The following is a 26,895-nucleotide window of genomic DNA, read 5'->3' as shown; positions in this document are numbered from 1 at the left end:
AGGCGACGCTTTAAATTTTTTTTTACTGGTTACATGTTTTGAGTTGCAGAGGCGGTCTAGGACTAGAATTATTGCTCTCGCTCTAACATTCTCGGCGATACCTCACATGTGTGGCACATGCGAGCACATGGGGACATGGGCGCTTTATTTTTATTTTATTTTTTTATTGTTCATTTTACTTTATTTATTTTAGTTTGACATTTTTTTCCCCAAAAATATTTTTTTGATCACTTTTATTCCTATTACAAGAAATGTAAACATCCCTTGTAATAGGAATATGGGGTGACAGGTCCTCTTTACAGTGAAATCTGGGGGGTCAATATGACCCCACATCTCACCTCTAGGCTGGGAAGCCTGAAATAAAAAATAAAAAAAAGATTCTGGCTTTGATCGTACTGGCGAGTTGGTAGAAGCACCGGAGGGCGGTGAGGGGTGGGGGCGTCTATGGCTGGGTATTTCAGGGTATCACCGAGTATGGCTGGGTATCTCTGAGTATGGCTGGGTATGGCAATTTATGGCAGGGTATTACAAAGTATTGGCGGGGTATTGGCGGGGTACTACAGAGTAATAGCAGGGTACTGCAGAGTATTGGGGGGTACTACAGAGTAATGGCAGGGTACTGCAGAGTAATGGCAGGGTACTGCAGAGTAATGGCAGGGTACTGCAGAGTAATGGCGGGTACTGCCGAGTAATGGCGGGGTACTGCAGAGTAATGGCGGGGTACTGCAGAGTAATGGCGGGGTACTGCAGAGTAATGGCGGGGTACTGCAGAGTAATGGCGGGGTACTGCAGAGTAATGGCGGGGTATGCACTGGTATTGCAGAGTATTGGCAGGGAATTGAGGGGTTAAATTCGGTGAGCAGCGATGTGGGCACTGCAGATGCAGCCCACATCGCTGCTGACACCGATCTCTTTCCCCTCCGCTGTACCGATCGGTACAGAGAGGGGAGGGAGGAACCGGCGTCATAACATGACGCCGGTTTGTTTCCAAGTGATCACTCCGTCATTTGACGGAGCAATCACGTGGTAAACGCCCGCTATGCCGTTTACCGTGATCCGTGATGCGCTGGGTCCTATGGACCCGGCGGTCACGGATGCTCTCGAGTGCGCGCACCTCGGGGCACGCGAGAGCAGAATTCTGGGAGGCCGTTAATTAACAGCCTCTCAGAGTTAAACAACCGCCCTGAAGCCGTTAATCGGCAATGGGCAGTTGTTAAGTGGTTAAAGCTAGATCACTAGCTATATAGGTGAGGTGAATATAGTGGTGTATACTGCAGTCAGGGCACAGACAACAACCACTACACAGCAGCAAGATAGGAAATCAGCCAAAAACGATTGGTGTGTACTGTGTTGAAGGTACACAGAACACCCACTGCTTCAGATGCTAAGTAACACACTACACGAGGCCGCCTCAAAGGCGGCCTTATATAGTGTGGGGCGTGCACTACACAGCCTGAGCTATGATTGGCCACAGGCAGGATGCCTGTGGCCAATCATGGCTCTCCTCGCTGCCGGCGCTGCGATTGGCCAAGCATGCGGGGTCACAGTGCATGCTTGGCCAATCATGGGGCAGCAATGCACTGCGCCACCGCAGTGCATTGTGGTCCGCACGCGCGTCACTCGAATTTTGACGCGAACGGCCCAAACGTTCGGAATTCGCCGAACGGCCGAACAGCCAATGTTCGAGTCGAACGTACGTTTGACTCGAACACGAAGCTCATCCCTAATCATGAGTTGTAGATTTTACATTTTTAGAAGGGGTTCCCCGAGACCAGAGAACTATTTCAAGGGTTCCTCTGTGTTAAAAAGGTTGAGAAAGGCTGCTCTAGAATATGGAAATCACTGTAGTAGACATCCCTACTCCAGTGATCTCCACTAGCTTTGTGCTGAGTGGCTATCTTGCTGCATTGTGAACACAGGAAGTCAGTTGCTTGACCTGGGCACCATTCAGAGGATGCTTTGCATTTTCCCAAGCATTCTGGGCAGCCGTCCAGCACGAGACCTGGCAGCTCATGGGGGTTACTTGAGTAGTGATGTCTACAACAGTGATTTCCAGCTTCTAGAGGGATCCCACAGGTATGGTATATTCATATGTAAAAATATCCATACCTGGAATTCTTTTAAGAGCTGGGTAGATATAATTTAGATAAACTACAAAGGCTTTTGGTAATCTTCCTTGGTAAACAAAAGCAGCGATTAGAATGTGACCACCTGGGCTGTAATTATGTTGCATGAGCTCCGTTATTTGAATATATTTCATAACCTGTAGCTCTAGATTGCCGCACATTTGTTTATAATTCATCTGCTTTTTATTACAAGCAACATCTGTTGACTGCAAACTCATATGATGCAAAGATTTTGTTCTATGGGCAATTAGTTGCATGCAAAGTAATATTGGTTCATTATGTTTTAGTTTGAAGGAGGAGTACGTTTTTGTTACTAATCCTATTGTAGCACATGTGATCCTGATGTAACCCTTTGTACATTGGGCTCTTTGTTTAGTAACCTTGTGAGTCAACAAAGAAAAATATGCTCTCAGTTGGCTAAAGGCAATAAAGCTTGGTTGCTGTAGTATATGTACTTTCAAACGACTTTATTAAATAAAAATTACCGTGCTTAACAAGGCTTAACCTGCCGTGTGTTTCCACTATTCCTTTCCCTTTAAACGCTCCCCTACCTCATTTGTCACGTTAGTTTGAATCCGCAGCATTAGACTGGACTGCTTCCATCCTCTATCTGCCAGTTGGACGTCCGTGTTCCAAGCGTGTTCTTTTCTGTTTGCCTTGCGGTTCACAATGCATTCATAATGTTTCAACATACAGCCTGAACAAAGTGTATTTGTTTACTATGGCCCCAATCCAGTCGTTTTTGGATAAAGCTATAGATGGTCAGTGTAGCCAGTTCATGTTTTTTTTGTTTTTAATCATTTGCTCTAACTTGATAACAGATTTCCAGAGCAGTAAGTGAAATTAGTACTGACGTATACAATGAATAGTTTTCATGCGTGTATTTTTATATTAACTTTTAAAATGGCAACTTTTAGATTTTTGGTAGATGGACTTTTTAAAGTGGTGCCTTTACATGAACTTTAATGGCATCCCAGTCTTAGTCCATAGGGTTCAATATTGAGTTGGCTCACCTTTTGCAGCTATAACAGCTTCAACTCTTCTGGGAAGGCTGTCCACAAGGTTTAGGAGTGTTTCTATGGGAATGTTTGACCATTCTTCCAGAAGCGCATTTGTGAGGTCAGGCACTGATGTTGGACAAGGCCTGGCTCGCAGTCTCCAATCTGATTCATCCCGAAGATGTTCTGTCAGATTGAGGGCAGGACTGTGTGCCAGGCAGTCATGTTCCTCCACCCTAAACTCGCTTATCCGTGTCTTTATGGACTTTGTTTATGCACTGGTGCACAGTCATGTTGGAACAGGAAGGGGCCATCCCCAAACTGTTCCTACAAAGTTGGGAGCATGAAATTGTCCAAAATGTTTTGGTTTCCTGTCACCTTAAGAGTTCCCTTCACTAGAACTGAGGGGCCAATAATCCTACACCATAATCCCCCCCCCCCCCCTTCACCAAATTGTTTGGACCAGTGCATAAAGCAAGGTCCATAAAGAGATTGATGAGCGAGTTTGGGGTGGAGGAACTTGATTAGCCTGACCTCAACCCAATAGAACACCTTTGCTTTGGGATGAATTAGAGGTGAAACTGCGAGCCAGGCCTTCTCATCCATCATTAGTGCCTGACCTCACAATGCTTCTGGAAGAATGGTCATACATTCCCATAGACACACTCCTAAATCTTGTGGACAGCCTTGCCAGAAGAAATTAAGCTGTTATAGCTGCAAAGGGCGAGCCAACCCAATATTGAACCCTACGGACTAAGACTGGGATGTCATTAAAGTTCATTTGCGTGTAAAGGCAGGTGTTCCAATACTTTTGACACTACAGTGTACATTGTACATGTCTTCCTCCTCCACAGCGTTTTGAAATTCACAAATAAAAGGCTATTTCTGAGCTCCAGAAGACAGGGGTCTGATGTCACACAATGCACAGCAAAAGGAAAGGAGTGAAATGTTATCTGAGACTTGAGTGGGGGGGCTAAGTGTAATCTGAGACTTGAGTGGAGGGAAAGGGCACACCCCCTTCTACACAGTCTCATAGGGAAACATGCACAGCTGAAGCAGTCACCCGCTGTGTGCTGGAGGGGGAAGGGCCATCTTCTGAGGTTCTGTGGTTTCAACATAGACTGTCAGAAGTGACTCAGACAGGACAGATAGCAGAGGAATGATAGAATAAACAGAGCCACTTAAAGCAGAACTTCACACTAAAGCGGAAGTTCCACTCTTTTTCCTCCTCCCACTCTCCTCTATCACATTTGAATGATATTGTTTTTGGAAAGGGGGGAGCGAGTACCTAGTTTTGACAGGTACCCGCTCCATTTCCCATTGCCTAGGCAATCCAAGCAGAAGTTCTCCTCCTGTTGGTGGGCAGTTATACATCAGCATTTGATGCCAAGGGTAAACTTTAGCCACAGTACACAAGAAAATCGGTTAATATTTTTGTAATAAAATACTTGAAAATGCAGATTTTTCTCATCTTCCTAATGTATATTATCTGTATTTTTGGGCACTGGTTGAATTAAGAACAAATATGTTGAAAGTTAATAATTTCCATGGGTGTACTTAATTTTTCACAAGACTCTGTCGTTCTGGGTTAGGGATTCAGAATGTAGGCCGCTTGAATCAACTTGAGGGCCAGGCAACTAGCATTTCAGAAGAAGTCTCAATACAATTTTTCTGCTTCACTATATTTTATTTTTACAACACTTGCTTTAAGGTCCAATGTCTATAGACAGATGGGATTTTTTTTCTATTCTTTACAGTATACTCATTACTCTAATGAAACGGGCAGATGTTCTACACGCTGTATTTCAGAAGATGCAGCATATAAGATGCATTTGATATTGTTACATCAGTTTATAGCATAGTGCTGACACCTGGTCTGAATTAATAGTTCACGTAATCTTCTGAGCTGTACATTTTGTATCTCATGTGAACACAATTAAAGCCCAAAGATACTTTCAGTTTAAAGTGGCTAAATACATTCCAGGTGCATCAAAACAAGATTTACAGTTTTTCTTTATCAGGCAACCAGAGCCTGACTAGAAGAGCCTGCTCCTTTCCAGCTTGCAACAGAGAAGGACCCCTGCTTTCTTTTGTTAAAGCGGATGTCTCTTTGCAGAGGTCTAGCACACCACCCTAAGGCCAGCCATACAAGGTTTGAATCTCGGCCGGTTCAACAGAAACCAGTCAAGATTCAAATCAACAATACGCAGGCTGAATGGACCAAGTTGATGGATCAACTTGGGTACAACCAGCCTGCCATATTCTCTTGCGATTATTGCTAGCAGCTGCTATAACCACTAGCGATAATCACTGTCTTCCCCCGGCGGGGATGGCTCCAAACTAGCCCCCCCAGTGGTTGCAGAAAATAAATTTGCTCCATGTATGGCCAGCCTAAGGCTTTCCAGTCAGCAGGGTGAATGAGGTTTGCTGATTTGGAGAGCTGTAGCTATGACCCGCTATGACCCAACAAAGTTAACACCACGTAATTTATTCCTACTGGCCACAGCCTGGCCCCCCAACAGTCTAATGGTCAGTGAGCTGGCCCATTTTGAGACCCCTGCTTTAAGGGTTTTGTAATGTGCACTCCAACAACCATGTGAAGAAAGGAACAACGTACCCCAAATGGTTTCCAACTCAACAGCTTTAGTGTTGTCGTGAAAAAGGCGGATGGCACCACTTAGGAATCTAGAACATTGAGCCTTACCAGCACACCATAAGCTCAACATAGCGCTGACAATTTACGCAGCACTTTACATATATATCGTACATTCACATCGGTCCATACCATCAAGGAGCTTACAATCTGAGGTCCCTAACTTGCATTCATACATACACATTCTAGGGCCAATTATCCTACCAGCATGTCCTTGGAGGGTGGGAGGAAACTCACGCCCACGGAGAAAACCCACGCAAGCACAGAGAGAACATGTAAACTCCAGGCAGTTATTGCCATGCTTGGGATTCAAACAAATGACCCTGGTGCTGCCAGGCAGAAATGCTAACCACTTAGCCACTCTCCTGCCCAGTTTTGTTTTTCCTAACTACATTGGTAAAATTTTCTTTCTTAATTTACAATTTCATGAGGCAGTATCAACGGTGTTACCAGAGGCATAACTAGAAACCTCAGGGCCCCGGTGAAAGAAATCAGGAAGGGCCGCCCCCCCCCCCCCCCCACTGGAGGGGGTGGTGGCACTAGAGGGGCGGTGGTGGTACTAGAGGGGGACTGATCCCATACTGATACCTTACTGATCCCATCCCCCCACCACCACCACTGATCTCATCCCTATCCCCTCACCCCCTCTGTTGTAGAGATGATGGGGGGGGGGGGGGGGATAGGGATGAGATCAGTGAGGGTGGTGGTGGTGGTGGGGGGGGGGGTGGGATCAGTAAGAGGTAGATGTGGTGGAGGTTGGGATCGATTGCAATGCAAAATGGTGACTTACTGCCAATCAATCGATTCCCCCTCCTCAGAATCAGAAAGTATCCTTCATGAAGTTCCTCGTGAAGTGTGCCGCCTCCAGGAATGCCTTGCCTCAGAGAGCTCCTCCCCCGCCTTCACTAAATAGGTCTGCTGAGTGTCCACCCCATCTCCCCACAAACAGTCTCAAAGCACTTGTCTCTTGTGGTCTCTCCCCTCATAGCAGGTGAAAGCCCCCCTCCCCATGGCATGAACCCGACAGTGACAGTTAATCACTGACGCACACCCCCCAAACAGTCAGGTGGGCCCCTCATGCGGTGGGTGGGCGGCCGGTGGGCCCCCTGAAGTGGTGGAGAACTACAGGGCCCAGTCGCACTTGCGACTGTTGCGACCCTGATAATTCCGCCACTGGGTGTTACACTTTTGCAGCTTAATTCCCCTATTATTCCTTTTTAATCATGGAAAATCTCTCAAAGGAGTATGATGCTATAATCTGGTCTTTTTGCACGCTGAATGTGTGTGCATTACTGCATGGATTTGAAAGGACCTTTACATAGACGTTTTTGTAGAGTTTGTCTTTTAGGCTCCATGCACACTGAAGCTCAAAAAAGCTATTTCTGGACGCCAGATTGCTGGCAGAAAACGCTGGTTGAAAAACCTGCTTTTAACAGCGTTTTATACTAGCGTTAATGAGCGTTAATGAGCGTTAATGAGCGTTTTACAGCGTTAGCGTTAATGGGCGTTTTTTATAAAAATACACAGAGGACACTCCAAAAATCCCACAATGCATTGAAAAATAGAATGCCGAACACTAAGGCTCCATGCACACTGAAGCTGATAAACTGCAGTTTATTGGAGTTTGGGCGTTTTTTGTAAAAGCCCATAAACTCCACTCTATGTTAGCCTATGTGTCCATGCACACATGGACGTTTTTCAGCTTTAATGAGCAGTGGAGTTTATGGGCTTTTTTCTGAACGCCAGAAATTCGCATTCAAAGTGCCGTTTTTCAGCGGCAAAAAACGACAAACGCTCATTAACGCTCATTAACGCTCATTAACGCTCATTAACGCTCGTTCATTAGTGTTCGGCATTCTATTTTTCAATGCATTGTGGGATTTTTGGAGTGTCCTCTGTGTATTTTTATAAAAAACGCCCATTAACGCTAACGCTGTAAAACGCTCATTAACGCTCATTAACGCTAGTATAAAACGCTGTTAAAAGCAGGTTTTTCAACCAGCGTTTTCTGCCAGCAATCTGGCGTCCAGAAATAGCTTTTTTGAGCTTCAGTGTGCATGGAGCCTTATGAACGAGCGTTAATGAGCGTTAATGAGCGTTTGTCGTTTTTTGCCGCTGAAAAACGGCACTTTGAATGCGAATTTCTGGCGTTCAGAAAAAAGCCCATAAACTCCACTGCTCATTAAAGCTGAAAAACGTCCATGTGTGCATGGACACATAGGCTAACATAGAGTGGAGTTTATGGGCTTTTACAAAAAACGCCCAAACGCCAATAAACTGCAGTTTATCAGCTTCAGTGTGCATGGAGCCTTAAGTGTCACTATAACTGACATACAACATATGCCTACTGCTGTAGGTCACCATGGCATTTTAGCTTGCAGCATCCTTGTAGCTGAAGAGCAGCAAAATAATTCAATCTGTTTGCAATATTTCTTCAGCAAATGTATTAACTCAAAAGTCAGACTTGAAGAGTCCATGTAAAAATGCAGTCATTACTTTTTGTCACAGTCTGTGTCTAGCCTGCTTTTGGTAACGTGCCAGCTTCCTGTTGGGAGTATTAGGGCTGTGTGTTCTGATCTGGCTGTTTTTCCTCTTCCATCAGGTAACAACAGATCTAAGACAGAAGTGTACAGATACTCACACAGGAACATCAGCATCTGCTCCATTGGCTGCTGGAATTATTGCGCTGGCTTTGGAAGCAAAGTATGTATTTTATGTTTTACACATTTATGTTAAACATTGTGACCTAGACTGATGGTGAACACATACAGATGTAAATAGTCTGGATAAAAATCTGTATATGATGGGCAAAAGTTCTGCATGAAATCTGAATATGATGGGTGAAAGGTCTGCATGAAATTTGAATGTGATTGAATGTGAAATCTGAATATGATGGGTGAAATGTCTGCATGAAATCTTAATCTGAATGTGATGGGCGAAAGGTCTGCATTAAATCTGAATGTGATTGAATGTGAAATCTGAATATGGTGAGTGAAAGGTCTGCATGAAATATGAATATGATTGGCAAAATGTCTGCATGAAATCTGAATATGATGGGTGAAATGTCTGCATGAAATCTTAATCTGAATGTGATGGGCGAAAAGTCTGCATTAAATCTGAATGTGATTGACGAAATGTCTGCATGAAATCTGAATGTGATGGGTGAAAGGTCTGCATGAAATTTGAATGTGATTGAATGTGAAATCTGAATGTGGTGGGTGAAAGGTCTGCATGAAATATGAATATGATTGGCAAAATGTCTGCATGAAATCTGAATATGATGGGTGAAAGGTCTGCATGAAATCTGAATATGATGGGTGAAAGGTCTGCATGAAATCTGAATATGATGGGTGAAATGTCTGCATGAAATCTGAATATGATGGGCGAAAGGTCTGCATGAAATCTGAATGTGAATGTGAAATCTGAATATGATGGGTGAAAGGTTTGCATGAAATCTGAATATGATTGGCAAAATGTCTGCATGAAATCTGAATATGATGGGTGAAAGGTCTGCATGAAATCTGAATATGATGGGTGAAAGGTCTGCATGAAATCTGAATATGATGGGTGAAAGGTCTGCATGAAATCTGAATATGATGGGTGAAAGGTCTGCATGAAATCTTAATCTGAATATGATGGGTGAAATGTCTGCATGAAATCTTAATCTGAATATGATGGGCGAAAGGTCTGCATGAAATCTGAATGTGAATGTGAAATCTGAATATGATGGGTGAAAGGTTTGCATGAAATCTGAATATGATTGGCAAAATGTCTGCATGAAATCTGAATATGATGGGTGAAAGGTCTGCATGAAATCTGAATATGATGGGTGAAAGGTTTGCATGAAATCTGAATATGATGGGTGAAAGGTCGGCATGGAATCTGAATATGATGGGTGAAAGGTCGGCATGAAATCTGAATATGATGGGTGAATGGTCTGAATGAAATCTGATAAATATGATCTGGTAAAATTAAGGCTCGGCATAGATGGGTATTTTTTTCTGATCAGCCAGTGGGTTGATCGAAAAAAACAAACTGATTCCACTATCCACCCAATCCTCCCTGCTGTGCTATTGCATTCTTACTTCGGGGACTTCTCCACTGTCTGAATACTCTCATCAGCACGCTGTAGACTTCTGTTGCACAGGGATGGCCATATATGTTTCGAAATTTGGCCTTTCCCTGCTGAATTTCAAACTATATGGCCAGCTTTTTTTATGTACATTTTTTTTTTTTATTGAATTTAAAAGTTTAATGTATACAAACAAAGCCTATTGGTCATACCCAGTCTTAAGAATGCAGAAAAACAAAAAGCACACAAAACGTAAAAGTTGGCAGCCAAAGACAAAGTGACCATACTCCATTCTTCTGGTAGGCACGAAGTAGGATTCAGGAAAACAAGTTCCCATGGTATAATGAAATAACCTATGTCAAATACTGGGAAGCAGATCAAAGCTAATCATGGGGGCATTGGCGTTGGGACGGCTGTATCCCTGGACTCTGTCCAGTTGTCACATACCTAGATTTTGTGGGGGCATCCTCTAGATTCATATGTGAATTTATACAATGGCACCATTTTATTACCAAACAGACTTTCAGAGGTCTAATGCCGCGTACACACGAGCAGACTGTATGGCGTACTTAGTTCATCATACAATCCGACGGACAGTCTGTCGTACTTTTGACTGAACGGACTTGACCACACACGGATGCACAAACAGTCCGTCGAAAGCTTGCGCGATGACATGTACAGCACGTACGACGGGACTAGAAATAGGAAGTCCAAGACACAGCAAAGCACCCTTCCACCGTGTAAATCCTTTCTGGGCATGCGCCATTCTTAGTCCGTCAAACTAGCATACTGACGAGCGGATTGTCCGCTGAAACCAAAATACGACGGACAGAATTTCGAAAAATCCGAAATTCTTAGTACGCCGGACTGCACGCTGAAAAAGTCCGCTGAAGCCCACACACGAGCGGATTGTCCGCTGAAATGTGTTTCGACGGACTAAGTACGCCATACAGTCTGCTCGTGTGTACGCGGCATAAAGTAGGGCCCTGTAGGGATTTCCATTTAAGGAGTATAGCCTCTTGGGCATACAAAAACAGGCTTATCAAAATTCTCATGGCCCTGGAGGTTGCCAGAAAATGAACTAGACCATGGCCTGCTTTAAGCTTATTAGATTAAACAGAAGAGTTGCATTAAAAATTAGGTTGTATATCAGGTTGGGTTCTGCTTTTAAAAGAGAAGTATGCTTATCAGCAAAGATCGTATATCTTCTGGTTAGGCATGATAATAAGAATACTTGCCATTTGAAATTCATGTACAGTGCAAACGCATAAGTTGCCTCGTACCACTAACTCCTTCACTAAAGGGATCTATCGTGAATGTTGGATTGGCTTTTCTGCATCCACACAGGAGGGGGAAGAAAATCTTCACGACAGACTCAATTCATCCATGATCTACCATGTCGCCTATCTGGAGCGAGCAGACTATGAGACTAGGAGAAACTTTCACATTGTGCGGATTCGGGTCTATGCTCCCTGCATCAACACATATCAATGTTCACTAGCCTTTCAAGCAGATTTGATTTTATTTGCCATTTTAGAGTGGCCTGCACGGCCAGATAGCAATCAATGCAGCAGATTGAAATGTCAGAGGAGATCACTGGGCATGTGGAACTTTTCCAGAAGCCATTTGCAAGGGCTTCAGCGCATCAGATGCCTATATTGGATATAAGGAAGCTAGTACTGAAAAAAATATATGCACTGATCTTTCAGTCTTTCCTTTTCAAAATTGGTAGTTACCTAGCTGTCAAGCTGATGCAAAAGCTTCAGTACTTAATGTCCTGAATCAAGTATACAGGTCAAGAGTTCTGATTAGTAATTTGGTTAGGGGTTCCCCAAAACTGGAAATCTGTTAAGTGTTCTTCCATGTTAAAAAGGTTGATAGCGGCTGCTCTTGAATCTTATGGTCTTACAACGTTATAAACAATTATTTACCATATATTGTATTGTATGAGCAAGTATTTTACATCCTCAGGTGATAAAGAGCATATTTTGCCTTCATAAACTCAAAATTTTATACCAAATACAGTGCCTTGAAAAACTACTCAAACCCCCTAACATTTTCCACATTTGTCATGTTACAACAAAAACGTAAATGTATTTTATTGATATTTTAGGTGTTACACCAACACAGTGGCACATAATTGTGAAGTGGAAGAAAAAAGATAAATGGGTTTTCAAATTTTTTTTTACCAATAAATATCAAAGTATGGAATGTATTTAGCCCCCCTGAGTCAATACTTTGTAGAACCACCTTTTGCTGCAATTGCAAGTCTTTTTGGGTATGTCTCTACCAGCTTTGCACATCTAGAAAGTGACATTTTTGCCCATTCATCTTTGCAAAATAGCACAAGCTCTGTCAGATTGGATGGAGAGCGTCTGTGAACAGCAATTTTCAAGTCTTGCCACAGATTCTCATTTGGATTTATGTATGGACTTTGACTGGGCCATTCTAACACATGGATATGCTTTGATCTAAACCATTACATTGTAGCTCTGGCTGTATGCTCGAAGGTGAACCTATACCCCAGTTGCAAGTATTTTGCAGACTCTTAACAGGTTTTGTTCTAAGATTGCCCTTTGGCTCCATCCATCTACCCATCAACTCTGACCAGCTTCCCTGTTCCTGCTGAAAAAAAGCATCCCCACACCATGATGCTGCCACCATCATGTTTCAAAGTGGGGATGGTGTGTTCAGGGTGATGTGCAATGTAAGTTTTCCACCACACATAGCGTTTTGCACTTAGGCCAAAAAGTTCAATTTTGATCTCATCTGACCAGAGCACCTTCTTCAGGTTTTCTGTGTCCCCCACATAGCTTCTCGCCAGCTGCAAATAGGACTTCTTATGGCTTTCTTTCAATAATGGCTTTCTTCTTGCCACTCTTCCATAAATGCAAGATTTGTGGAGTGCACAACTAATAGTTGTCCTGTGGACAGATTCTCCCACCTGAGCTGTGGATCTCTGCAGCTCCTCCAGAGTTACCATGGGGCTCTTGGCTGCTTCTCTGATTAATGCTCTTCTTGCCTGTCAGTTTGGGTAGAGGACCATGTTTTGTTAGGTTTGCAGTTGTGCCATACTCTTTCCATTTTCGGATGATGGATTGAACAGTACTCTGTGAGATGTTCAAAGCTTGGGATGTTATTTGTATAACCTGCTTTAAAGCAGAGTTCCACCTGTTTAAAAGTCAGCAGCTACAAAAAGTGTAGCTGCTGACTTTTAATAATCAGACACTCACCTGTCCTCCGGTCCAACAATGCAGGTGCAGGAAGCCTCACTCCTCTTCCCCTCCCTCTCTGTGGCGCCAGCATTCTAACTGCACATGTGCAAGCCGAGCTGCGAATGGCCAGTAAATTGGGGGGGGGGGGGGGGAGTGATCTTCCTTCCTGGGGAGAAAGTGGAAGCTGGGTGCCTCCTAAAAACAGGGTACCCGCTCCCCCCCCCAAAAAAAACACATGCCAAATGTGGCCTGTCAAGGGGTCACCAGCACTTTAAGTGGAAGTTCCTTTTTTGGATGGAAGTCCACTTAAAACTTCTCCAACTTTTATCCCTAACCTGTCTGGTGTGTTCCTGGCATTCATGATGCTGTTTTGTTCACTAAGGTTCTCTAACAAACCTCTGAGAGCGTCACAGAACAGCTGTATTTATACTGACCTTAAGTTACACACAGGTTGAATGTACTTACTAATTAGGTGACTTCTGAAGGCAATTGGTTCCACTGGATTTTAGTTAGAAGTATCAGAGTAAAGGGGGGTAATACAAATGCATGCTACACTTTTCAGATATTTGTAAAATTTGGAACACCATTTATCATTTTCCTTCCACTTTTATGTGCCACTTTGTGTTGGTCTAACACATAAAGTCCCAATATAAATACATTTATATTTTTGTTTGCAACGTGACAAAATTTGTAAAATTTTAAGGGGTATGAATACTTTTTCAGGACGCTATATGTATTGTGATACTTTTTGGGGTCGTCTTCAAGTCAGTATTGTAGTATGAGCTCTGAGATTTTTGCACAACTAGGTCAAAGCTCTTCAAATTTTATGTCCCCATTGAGGGGTGGTAAAAATGAGAAATAGCCCTTTCTGTAATATTCATTGGAAGGCAAGACTGACTTTTTATTCCACTTCCCTTCCTGAGACACATTTATGAAAGGAAGAATTTGACCAATGAGAATGACTGGTTGTGTTGAGGGTATTTTTTTTTTCCTATTATACAGAATTGTTATAGATGTGCATGTCTGAACTGAATACTACAATTTCAGAAAAAAAAAAAAAACAATGGGATTCCATTGTGAGAGCAACACATTTTTCTCCTTTTTATTTCAGTAATAATCTCACCTGGAGGGATATGCAGCATCTAGTTGTGCGAACGTCAAACCCATCTCATCTTAACACAAATGATTGGGCCATAAATGGAGTTGGGCGGAAAGGTAATCGGAACACATCTAGATCAGAATTTCTTGACTGTATTATATTAAGCCTTATTCAAAAAATATATTGATTCTCAAAGTGGAAGTAAAGGCTAATATAAGTCTGGTTAAAAATGTTTGATTTCCCCCCCTACCAATGCTGCATACTGTTTCTTTAAGTGTTTAATATAAAGACATTTTTATTTTATCAGCTTTGGTGTGATCACATGATCCCTAAGCTCTGGCTCCCCTGTGCCAGCGAGAGGCTGCTTCAGCAGATGGGAAGGAGGGCCGACAACAAGGGGGCAGTAAAAGCCAGCGGGTGATGTCATGGCTCCTGCAATTCAGTCCCAGTTTTTTTAAGCACCCACTGACAATGGGGAGTTTCAGCTTAGTGATCACATAACTACAGCGAAGATTATTAAAATTTATTATATCAATCTGTTTTGTGGGGACACTTGGCTGCCACTCCTTGAAGTTTGGGATATTTTGGTTTATGCATTCGTTTTTCACTTTACTTTAAATTTTATTAGCCTTGATTTCCACTTTTAAGTCCTACTACCCATAAAAAAAAATCAGAATTTATGTTGTACTGGTCTCTTTTTAGCAAAATTGATTTGAATTGGTTTACCACTTAAAGTATTTCAGGTAGGGATTCACCAATACCGTTTTTTTTTTTTTTGTTTTGTTTTTTTATCAGCAAGTACGAGTACCTATACTTGCAATCAATTACTTGCTGACACCAAGTATTGGTACTCGCTGATAAAAAAAAAAAGGTGCATCCCTACGTGAAATACTACTTTAAGTGGTAAACCAATTCAAATAAATTTTGCTGAAAAGAGACCAGTACAATATAAATTCTGATTTATTTATTTTTTACGGGCAGTTGCACTACCCTTGATTTTTATTTTATTTTAACAAATGCAGAAAAATGGATTATAATTTCACTGATTGGACTTTGATTATTGTTGATCTGTTAGCACTTTATTTTTAGTTAGCGCAACATTTATTTATTATATTAATAAAATAAAAAAATATTGTTTCCCCCCTTTTGCAATAACGCAAAGTATCGATCAGCAAAAAATAAGTCCTGGGTGGCCGCACACTGGGTACAACACAACACCTTTATTCCAAAAAAGTATTAAAATCCAAATTCAATCCATATGGTACAAAGGCAGAGCTGAATAGCTGACATGTTTCACACCATATGTTGGTGCTTGGCTATGACTAAGCACCAATATACAGTGTAAAACATGTCAGCTATTCAGCTCTGCCTTTGTACAGGTGTGCGGCCATCCAGGACTTTTTTGCTGATTGATCCATTGCAGTGCCTGCACCTGTGAGTCTTGTTGGGGCGTGTGCTCCAGGGAGTCTTTTGTCTGGAGCAGAAATCTCTATTGTTACAGCAATGTATTGGTTTCGGTATCGGGAGCATTTTCATGAGTATGCGTATCGGCACCAATTTCGGTATTGGTGCATCGATAATTCGAGGTATGGCTATTTTTGGGAAATTACATTGGTCCAGCTTGGACAAATGTAGCTATGCAAATGCCATAACAGGGATATCCCTCCTAAATCATGGATGGTCAACCTGTTGCCTCCAGCTGTTGCAGAACTACAAGTCCCATGAGGCATTGCAAGGCTAACAGGTATAAACATGATTCCCAAAGGCAGAAGCATGATGGGACATAGTTTTGCAACAACTGGAGGGCCACAGGTTGAGCACCCATGCTCTAGGAGCTGGAAATCGCTGTAGTAGACACTGCCATTACAATGATCTTCACTTGCTTCTGGGGGGTTGTGCTTAGTTGCTGCATTGTGAACACAGGAAGTTTCCCACTTGGCATGGGCACCATTCAGAGATTGCTTTGCATTCATTGAGAAATGTAATGCTATCTCTGATTGACATGGTGGAGGGACTGGCCGGTGACGTCATGCTTTCCACCTTGTTCAAACAGAGAATGCTTTGCATTCATTGAGAAAATGCAGAGCATTTTCTGAATGCTGTTCGGAGCATGCTATGTGCCTTCCTGTGCCCAACAGTTGACCTCTGGTGTTCACAATGCTGCTACAATGAAGCTTGTGGAGATCATTGTAGTGGCAGTGCCTATTACAGTGATTTTCAGCTACTAGAGGGATCCCACAAGTATGGTGTATACATAGTTACATTGGTCCAAGCTGGACCAATGTAACTACCGTATATACTCGAGTATAGGCCGACCCGAGTATAAGCCGAGGCCCCCAATTTACCCCCAAAAAACTGGGAAACCTATTGACTCGTGTATAAGCCGAGGGTGAGATATGCCTGTCCATCCCTGTGTGTGTGTGTCCATCCATCCATCCATCCCTGTGTGTGTGTGTGTCCATCCATCCCTGTGTGTGTGTGTGTCCATCCATCCATCCATCCCTGTGTGTGTGTGTGTCCATCCATCCATCCATCCCTGTGTGTGTGTGTGTCCATCCATCCATCCATCCCTGTATGTGTGTGTGTGTCCATCCATCCATCCATCCCTGTGTGTGTGTCCATCCATCCATCCCTGTGTGTGTGTGTGTCCATCCATGTGTGTGTGTGTGGCCTTGTGTGTCCAGCCTACCTGTGTCCCGAGCCTCCGTCCGGTCCCGAGCCTCCGTCCGGTCCCGTCCCGTCCCGAGCCTCCGTCCGGTCCCATCCCGTCCCGAGACTCCGTCCGGTCCCGTCCCGTCCCGAGACTCCGTCCGGTCCGGTCCCATCCCGAGCCGAGCCTCCGTCCGGTCCCGTCCCAGGATCACCGCTCTTCGTCGGCGCCCATTCCCCTGTTCAAATGCCGCGCCTCCCTGTCTGTGATAGGCGGAACACAATTTCCCAGCAGTCTGTGTTCCGCCTATCACGGACATCCTCTTATCCTCGTCCGTAGTATGAGGATGAGCGGATGTCCGTGATAGGCGGAACACAGACTGCTGGGAAATTGTGTTCCGCCTATCACAGACAGGGAGGCGCGGCTTTTGAAAGTTAGAATGGCCGCTGTCTGTCTGCTCGACACGCTGTTCGGGCAGACAGACGGCGATGACTCGAGTATAAGCCGAGGGGGGCACTTTCAGCCTCAAAAAAGAGGCTGAAAATCTCGGCTTATACTCGAGTATATACGGTATGTAAAATATAGACTCCTGGCATTCTTCTTTAAGAATAGGCACTTCTAAAAGTACTTATTACTGACTAAAGTCAACTATGTTAATATATTAAATTTTTTTTTTGTTTATATATATTTCAAGTAATCCTAAAAGCAAGTACACATGCACACAGATACTGCCAAACCACCATAAAAATAATGCACGCTCAATAAGTGTTTATAAGTAGACTTGAATAAAGTTATCTTACTAATGATGCATGTTCTGTATATTGTAGTCAGTCATTCATATGGATATGGACTACTGGATGCTGGGACAATGGTTGCTCTGGCTAAAAACTGGACCACTGTGGGACCTCAGAGAAAATGTGTCATTGACATTCTCACGGAGCCAAAGTGAGTAAATGAAACTGTTTCTTCTTTTTGAAGTCAGATGTTAATATTCTAAAAAGTAACACTAGGGTACAAAGTGAAAACAGAAGTTTATAGGAATGTGTGCTGAGAAAAGGGAGGATTCAACAAGGGCGACCTACACTGTGCTGGAAACCTCAATGTCAAACAGCTAACCAGCTTAACCCAAGACTCATAAGTATGAGGGTGTCAAGTGCTAGTGAACCTAAAGTGCACCATATAAAGATAAATTATTTTTTATTGTAATTCATTTTGTTTTAAAGTGGTTTTTCGATTTATGAATTATTTGATGATTAAATTCCAGAACTTGACAACTGGAGGATATGAATAGAAATGTCTTAATTCATTTCTTTGAATGAAACTCTATGGCATCCTTTTTCAACCAGGGTTCCTCTAGAGGTTGCTAGGGGTTCCTTGAGAAATGAGCAGCTTCTTCCTCTCAGATATGTTCCAACTGCCTTCAATGATCTTGGCTATCTGCAATGGGGAATTATTTCTAATAACCACATATATAAGGAATGTTCTTCCCATGACCATCATACTAATGTACCATGAGTCATTGATTTTGTAATTTTTTTTTCAAGGCTTCCTCCATTTTACAAAGGTTGAGAAAGGCTGCTCTACACCATGTATCAAAGTCCGGTATAAGAAATGTTTTGCCCCATAGCAGCCAATTCCCTTCAAACCTTGTATAGATGATGCATTGGGGAATAGAAGGGAGAACTCATTTAATGACTGCGAGAGCACAGACAGTTCTCATTTCATTGTCTTTGATAGATAAGACCAGTTATCTCGAGATATATATAAATACAGTCCTATCTGTAGTCTGTATGTTCTACTTCAATCATCACAAAAACACTGTCTCGACTTATGAAAGGAATAATACTTCTTACCGGAAACCCTTCTTTTAGCAAGCAGTTATCAGTATGCATGGAATCTCAAACACTGGGCTCAGTGGCAGTTACACATTCTGCACCAGACTGTGTTTTTTAGAAATGGCACTTATAATTTACAACGCACATTGAAAGATGAATTGTCCGATGAATTGAAGTGGAATTTATTGTGAGTCGTGGAACCGTGCCTGTAACCGCAAGCATTAATGAGATAAATGTGTCGTCTCGTGCATCTCGGTGAGCCAGCACATTTGGTGTGGGCCTACACAACTTTGATCCAAATTGCACAGTAGTCTTGTTCATGAACACTGGCCTCTATTTTATGGGGTCAGCACAATCTCCGTGTGATGGGTTTGTGAGTCATTTTGCTCATGCTGCGCTGCACACTATACCTTAATTACTGCAGGCTCTGATAGAACCAATGTACTGGGAGCTGGGTGGAGGTGTGTCACTGCTGGCAGTATGATTGTAAGTATTGAGCTTTGTTCTCTGCATGCAAGTTATCCCGCCAATTAGGGGTAAACGGCAAGATATCAATTGTAATAAATTGTCTGCAGGCTCTGCTATTGCGATCAAGCACTTGGCTAGTCCTATTTAATGAAAACTAGTTCTACTGTGTTCTGAAATTTTGTTCATATTCTTTATGTACAAAATTTTACCCTTCTGTAAGAACTTCGTTACAGAAGATGTAATCCTTAAAGCCCGACTCCGGGCAACTAAAAAGTTATCCATTGCAGTGAGACTGTGTCTATACTGCCAGGGTTAATAGATTGTTTTGTCTAGTGGAGAGGAAAAACAGTTGCTGGCATGATCCTTTGTACCCCCCCCCCCAGCCCAGCAGGGGGCACTCCCCCATGATCCAATGGTGGCTTGTCCCTCATCTTCACACCCAATGCAGGGCAGTGAACTCTTCTGCTCTTGATGACATCAGGATCCTAGACCATAGAGCGTGGGTGGATCAGATAAGTAGATCTTCTTTTATGGTTCCCCTAGCCATAAATGAGCAATTGACTTTTGTAGTGTGGATGCAGCCCCACTGCAAAGGGGTATTTTTTTTTAAGAATAGATTTTATTAGATTTTCCAGCAAATATAGATAGACCAACTCAGGGAGAGATCAGTAGAAGATCAGCGCAGAGGAAAAATTATTTGGCATTGTAATTCCAATGCATTAGAACTTAAAGGTGCTCACAGTGGATCCAACAACCCAACTAATCATGCCTAAAGTAAAGTAAGACAGACATAACCAAAAACAAAAGGCTCCCAAGGGCTTTAAGGCAGCAAGGTGTCAGGAAAGGTTTCTACCCCGCTGGTAATACTATCTGACATTTGGCGTGCAGTATTAACATCCACCTGGTGTTATGTGATCTATCGGCCTCAGTACTGGCGTCCACCAGCGAGTGGATCCTGGCAGTATGGAGCCAATATCACTTCCTGCAGTCAGGCATCACCTGGGCCTGATTGCAGGAAATTGTATAAATACCTGGCAAGCACACACATCCTCGCCTTGGTATTGTCCTTGAGCCCTGACCTGTATCCTGTGAACCTGCAAACCTGATACTGAACCTGAACCTGTAATTGTACCTGTTCCTGTCCATCCTGTTATCCTGTATTCCTGTTCCCCTGCCCTGCAGCCTGATCCCATCCACCTTCTCCCAGTCTGTCTTGCTCCTTGCCCCCCATCTGCTGATCTCCTGTTTATGGCCCTGGCCTGGCTAGATTATGATTCTGCTATCCCTTTTGCTGTATATGCTTGTTAGGTGGTTGTTCTGTGTGGGTCACTGTTTGGTTGTCGGTTTATTTACACTGTTTGGTATTGGTGGTGCGTTTATCTTTGTATTCACATATCTTAATAAATTACTACTTTTTCACCTACATACGTTTGGTTCACTCTGTGCAGTCCACGCAGTTCTGGTCACATCTAATTTGTGACACAAGGAATACAAAATTAGTCAACTGAGTATATAATACAAAGAAAGAAATAAAAGTAGAAACCTCGTCAATTTGGTTAACTAGACAAATTAAGTGTACCATCATCCAGAATTGTAAGGAATATACTGTAAGGAATAATATAATATAACTGAGTATCTAAAAAAAATATTTTTATTGACAGAAAATTACATGAATTTTCTGTCAAACCATGAATCAGACTGAGACAGAAGTACAGTTAAATCACACTTGTTTAATAATAATAATAATAATAATAATAATAATAATAAAAAGGTAAACTTAGTCAAAACATAGCCAGAGTTCAGGAAGCAGAACGGATAGTCAGACAAGCCAAAACGTCAAGGAGCTAAGGATAAGTGTAATCGAACAGCAAGCAGGATCTGGAGCCAGAAGGAATGTCAGCCAAGCAAGTCTTAAACAGGAACACAAGAGAGCGTCTCTAGAGATGTGACCAAGGTGAAGGCAGAGATCTGGACTGGTCGACTTAAGTAGGCAGGACTGACCAGCAGGATCTCGTGAACAGGTGAGTCACCGTGGAGAGATGGGAGCTGGCAATTAGCCAACAGCTGAGTGGCCAGCTTTGAGAAGGAAGGATTGAGCCCAGCCCTGACAATTTCAAAAAGTACAGTTATAAAAACATGAGCTCTGGTGTATATACCCTCTATACTACAAAGGATGTCCTTATGGCATTACCAAACAAAATTGTGTACATGACATTTTCTGACTTTGAATAGTTGCTCATAAAGACCCAACAAGTTTCGATTGTGTTCAAATCTTCTTTGGGGGGGATAAGGACATCTTAAATGAGGAGGTTATAGGTAACCAAAGCATGCTAAACACCAAAGCAGCTTGGTTTCAAGATGGTCGCCCGGCAAGGAGACACCCCAGAGCCAAAGATGAGCCTACGAGAATTCACATCTACTGAGTGGAAGGGAGGAGGAAGGGGCCCAAATGCACCCACTCAGCAGACCTTTTCAATAGGGGTTGCAAAAATATAATAAAATGGACATGAAACTTGCATCTTGATTTAATGAGACTGGGTGTCAGCTCCTATGTATTTTACAGTTGTAGTTTCCCTATCTGCATACAATTCTAGGTTCTCAGATGTGGATAGTCCAAGAATTTCATTTATATGATGGTAATGTTCCCACAGCAGACAGGGTATTAAAGGCAAGCCACTATTTAGCAAAAGATCCTCACACAGAGTAATGTGGTGTGATACGATAGTATAGAGGGTTTATACACCAGAGCTCCTGTTTTTTTAATTGTACTTCTTTTTGACATTTCATGTAACTTTGTATCAATAAAAATATTTTTCTATATACTAAATTGACTAGTTTTGTATTCCTTGCTGCCTAAAAGCAATTGGGAGCTTTTTGTTACATAATTTTGGGCAAGCAGCATTTTTGCCACCCATGTGGATTGACTCATCTTGGTAAGACAAATATTGTCACTCCAATATACCCCTCTAATCTAAACAGAGGTTCCCAATAGGTAGGTTACTGGTACTTCTAAGGGGAAAATGGGGAATAAAAAAAACAGGGAAAGGAAAAGGAATATAAAGAGCGTAGAGGAGAAAGGAAAAAGAAAAGAGTCCTAGGAAATGCCAGAGTTGTCAACACCATGACCTAGGCACTGTGTTATAATGTGTGAGAAAGAGTTGAAGCTTGGATGATATAGAGAAGTCACTGCTGGAAAATCTGAATACCTTTTCATAGAAGTTAGCTCAAGGAGTATTATTATTTTTATTTTTTTTTAAGTTGCCTGGAGTTGAGATTTAACTGAATAATATGTAGTTTGTGTATTCTATGCATCTTTGATCACTCAATTTTTAGTGCAGAGGTGGTAAGAGGGCAAATGCAGCCCTCGATACAGAATCGAATCAATGTGTATCCACCTAGGGGGAGTATAAGGGTTCTTTTCAGTGGAGGATCATCCATGGGTCCAGAGTGTTCACTGCACACGGGCACCAGGGGGTGAGGGACCCACGGTGCTCTAAGCAACCCTACATGTATAGATGAGCCATCCCTGGCTGACAGGACGATCCGTGCGGGCAGTCTCCACTTCTCATCCTCTCGTTCCCATGACTGTCAGCTGCTTAATTGAAAGGTATACATGGAGATTGGTGCCTGTAACTGCCCACACTGATCGTCCCGACTGTCCCCCTGTGTCCTTCCCCGGCTCCTCACCTTTACAGTATACTGTCAGGATCGAGAGTGGAGGAAGGGACCAGTAAACATGTCCTTTACCAGCCCCTTCCTTCATCATTCTTTAACCGTTAGCCACATTTGAAAGGAAATTCCAATACCTATCATTTAATAGTTTATTATAATAATAATAAAAACTATAATAGGTAATAATTTAATTATTATAGAAAATACAAAAAACAAAACTGTCTGCATGTAATCAATTTTGTTAAACTGGTAGGTTGAATCGTTTTTCGTTCTTTCGGATTTTCATTCTGTCTGAAAACGAGTTTTTGTATGCGTTCGTCAAGAGAGAATATGCAGAATTTCATCCAAAAACATATTCATACCGAAACAAATTGCACATGTCTACTGCAAATACTACCCACCTTCATACACTCCATACTCCTCTTCTGCACATACTGGCCACTGCCCCATAGACTCCACACTCCTCTCCCATACACTCCACAACCATCTCCGGCACATAATACCCACCACCATATACGTCACACTCCTCTCCTGCACATACCACCACCGCTGGGCAGTTCGCTGTGTACATTCCCTATCTATCATTAACACATTCTGCACTATGTAAGTCATCTCTGACCACACCCCATTTAAACCGCACCCAATATTTACCGCAATTTAAACCATGCCCACTTTTCGCTGATTGCATTTTTTCTTTTGGTTCATGCCTAGGGCACACTTTTGATGTTGCACATGGGCCCCCTTATTTTAGGATACACTCCTGGTTGTTTTGATACCCCATACTTCTCTTTCAATATAATTCTTGTTTTCAGCTTTTGTTTCTTTCTTTGTTATTCTTGCATCTACTATCTCTACAAAAACCGAAACAGTATAGGCTCCATTTGGTGAGCATTAGTAAAGCTTGGAAACTGCTCATCCAATGCCTTCTCCTGCAGCCCATGTAAACTAGGCCTGGCCGCAGTACATGACACTGCTAATTTGTGTATACCCTTTTAAACTAGCACTTAATGGTGCCATCAAACCATGGCAGTACATAGCACTTACCTAGTGAACAAGACTTCCATTCTTTAGCATTTCCCAGAAAAGTTTATCATTTTGTCTTCTCTTTGCAGAGCACATGTAAACGGATACAGCTCCTGGTGCTGCTCCTCACTAACACATAAATGCTCAGTTAGTGTTGGGAACAGACTGTGCATTACCTGGATTTGGCTCTTTGGGGGATTTAGACAGACAAACCATTCACACCTCACTGGATCGGAGCCAAAGGCTCAATGAGGCTTCTGTCCAACTGAGCATGAATGGAACCCTGCAGGGGAAAATAGCTGTAGCTCTATCTCATACTCTGCTTGTGGCTTAGGCTTAAGCAAACTGGTTAAAATAACCTTTATAAATCTTTATTTTATGTATCTCATCTACTGTTGAAGTTGCATGCAATAGATAACTCTACTTTCTGGAGCTGACGGTCTCATCTTGTCCCTCATGTAACCTCATGGGGTGCCCGAGGTATATGCAAGGGTTTTTTTTTTTTTAAACCTTTAAATTAAGGTCCTCTTTCCTGCTTAATATACTCAAACAAAGAGAAAAGTGAAAGAAGAAAAAAGAAAAAAAAAGTAGTACAAATAATGACATTATATTGTTTAAACATCTAACCTAAAGTGGAACTAAACTCTGTCTGAGCACCACAAGCTGAAAATGCCATTTAATTTACTTTTAATATTTAAAGCAAACTCCTCCATCCATGTCTCCATGCTTTTGTTGATAAATCACTTTGAAAACACACCCCTAGCATTTACAGCTGTGGCCATCTTGAGTAAGGGCAGATGATTCATGTAGTATTTACTTCCTGGAATCCATCTGCCTGTAGCTCAGGCATGCAGCCAGGATGGTGTATTTAGCGGAGAAAGCCCCTGCCCCAAACGAAAAGAAGCAAAATGAGCATGAAGGCTCCTGGGATGCCAGAAACCAGGAAGCAACTGAAGAAATATAAAAAAAAAAATTAAAGAAGTAAATAAAATATACTTTCCTGTTCACTAAAACTAGCAGTATAAGGATTAAAAATGGTTAATGTGGATTGAGAGAGAGTAGTTCCGCTTTAATGTAAACCCTACCTGAGGGAACGTGAAGGCTGCAATTGCACGCATCCAATTCTGCAGATACTTAGTTGCCTCCCTGTTACCCCATTACTTAGATTGACCAATCCCAGACCGGTACAAATAAGTACACCTAACTTTCCTAGAATGCATTCTTGTTCTAGGTTAGGGACTATCTACAAGAAACCCTCATAATGGGACTTTATTGATACAAAAATATATAAAAACATCTGAAGTGTGCTGGCTATCATAGCATAGGCGTGTTCCATATAAGATACACTATTCCCACATCAACTAATCACCAATTAGATATCAACATGACGGTGAGCGCCAATTATTATGGGTGCTCACCATTATATTGATATCTAATTGGTGATTATTTGATGTGGGAATATTGTATTGTATCTTTTATATGGAACACGCATATGCTAAGCTAGCCTGCACACTTCAGATGTTTTTATATATTTTTGTATCAATAAAGTTTGAACATTTTCACACAGTGTGGTTTAAAAAAAAAAGTTACATCTTAGCCCCTGTACACACGGTCGGAGATTTCCACAACCAAATCTGTCGGATTTTGTCCGTCGGATCTTGTCCGAAACTGTTGCATACACACGGTCGGACTAAATTGTCGAAAAATCCGATCATTCAGAACGTGATGACGTAATTTCGTTACGATGGGACTACGTTCACGCTAGTAGCCAATAGCTTTGATGTAGGAATTTGATCTGAGCATGCATGGCACTTAGTCCGATCAAAATTCTCTACCGTGTGTACAAGGGCTTCCGCTTTGTTGCTGCTAAAGTCCCATTATGAGGGTTTCTTGTAGATGTATGTGAAGAGATGTTGGCAACCACCAAGCTCACTACTTTCTACTTTCTAGGTTAGTGAGTGTGGGTAGGCCAGAGGGTCCGCAAGACATTCAGAAAAACAGCATTGACAACCTACACCCTTTTTTTTTTTTTTTTTTTTTTTTTTTTTTTTTTTAAAGTGTGTACTTTGATTAGTGTATACTGTGTCAACAAAGAAAAACGGGAAATCGGCTCCTCAGTAGAGTTTAAATAAAAATGTTGGAAACGGACAATACAAATATTGAGTAGAACGATGAGAAGAAAGCTATTATATGAGCTTGGATTGAATGCTTATGATCCAACTGGCAGATGGATAGAAAGCTCTCCCTCACTGGGCTTCAGGGAACAAGTGGGGATGAGATAAAGTTGGGAAGAAGGGGGGGATGTGAGGTGAGGTGGATCTTGCTGGGTGAAGACCACAATGGATAAGCCCACCGGCTCCAGTCGAATAAATCAATGTAATATTTAAGATAAGAGCAATTAGAAATTTCAATCCATACCCTCCATGTTACAAAACTCTTATAGGGGTCCTGTAAAGGAGTCGTTTTTTGTTAATTTTAAATTCTCAACTTGCCTAAAGTGGAACTAAACCCTCGTAAGCCAAGGAAGCTGCCATCTTAGCCTCTCTTTAATCTGCAGTTGCCATGGTGCTCCACATGAGATCAGTTATGACATCTGCCATCTGATGGTGTGACAGATCGGTAGAGAGGAGAAGCAGCTGTGAGACTTATTGTTCACAGCATGCCTTAAATATAAGTTTTGGCAAACCGTTAAATCAACGGGTTTGGGTTCTGCTTGATAACTGTTACCCTTTCTATTATGTGAGGAACAATTAGCTGATCTATAGCTAGGGATCAATGCTCTACCTGCACATATAAGCTACAGGCACTGTTGCTCATATAGCTCATAGTCTATATTAGAGGTGAAGGGAAATCACTCAATGGTACATGGAAAGCAAAAATAAGCTGATGGGTATAAACTATTCTCTTCCCTATACAAAACTAACAATAAAAATGTTTTGGCAATACATAGTGTACATTAAGTTGCATTCTCTGTACATCTTCTTTGAGGATGCGGACCTACTGCTGTCTTTGAGATACCAATGTAAATAAGCTATATTTGAAACACAAAAACCTGGTGTGACTACTTGTACTGCAGTGTTTTGT

General features: G+C 42.2%; 1 protein-coding gene across 2 annotated transcripts in view; it reads left to right on the top strand.

Annotated features, from left to right (window-relative positions):
• FURIN (furin, paired basic amino acid cleaving enzyme) overlaps window positions 1-26,895 on the top strand; it is a 391,128-nt gene that overhangs the window by 312,611 nt on the left and 51,622 nt on the right. For both annotated transcript variants that reach the window (XM_077472137.1, XM_077472136.1), the window contains exons 10-12: window positions 8,380-8,480; window positions 14,176-14,279; window positions 17,641-17,758. In XM_077472137.1, coding sequence (XP_077328263.1) covers window positions 8,380-8,480; window positions 14,176-14,279; window positions 17,641-17,758 — 323 coding nt within the window. The remainder of the gene's footprint in view (window positions 1-8,379; window positions 8,481-14,175; window positions 14,280-17,640; window positions 17,759-26,895) is intronic.

Source organism: Lithobates pipiens, unplaced genomic scaffold, assembly GCF_037356315.1.
Source record: "Lithobates pipiens isolate NorthernLeopardFrog02 unplaced genomic scaffold, aLitPip1_a1.2 Scaffold_8, whole genome shotgun sequence".
Lineage (NCBI taxonomy): Eukaryota > Metazoa > Chordata > Amphibia > Anura > Ranidae > Lithobates > Lithobates pipiens.
Note: the sequence above shows the minus strand (reverse complement) of the source record. Positions and strands in the feature narration are given on the sequence as shown.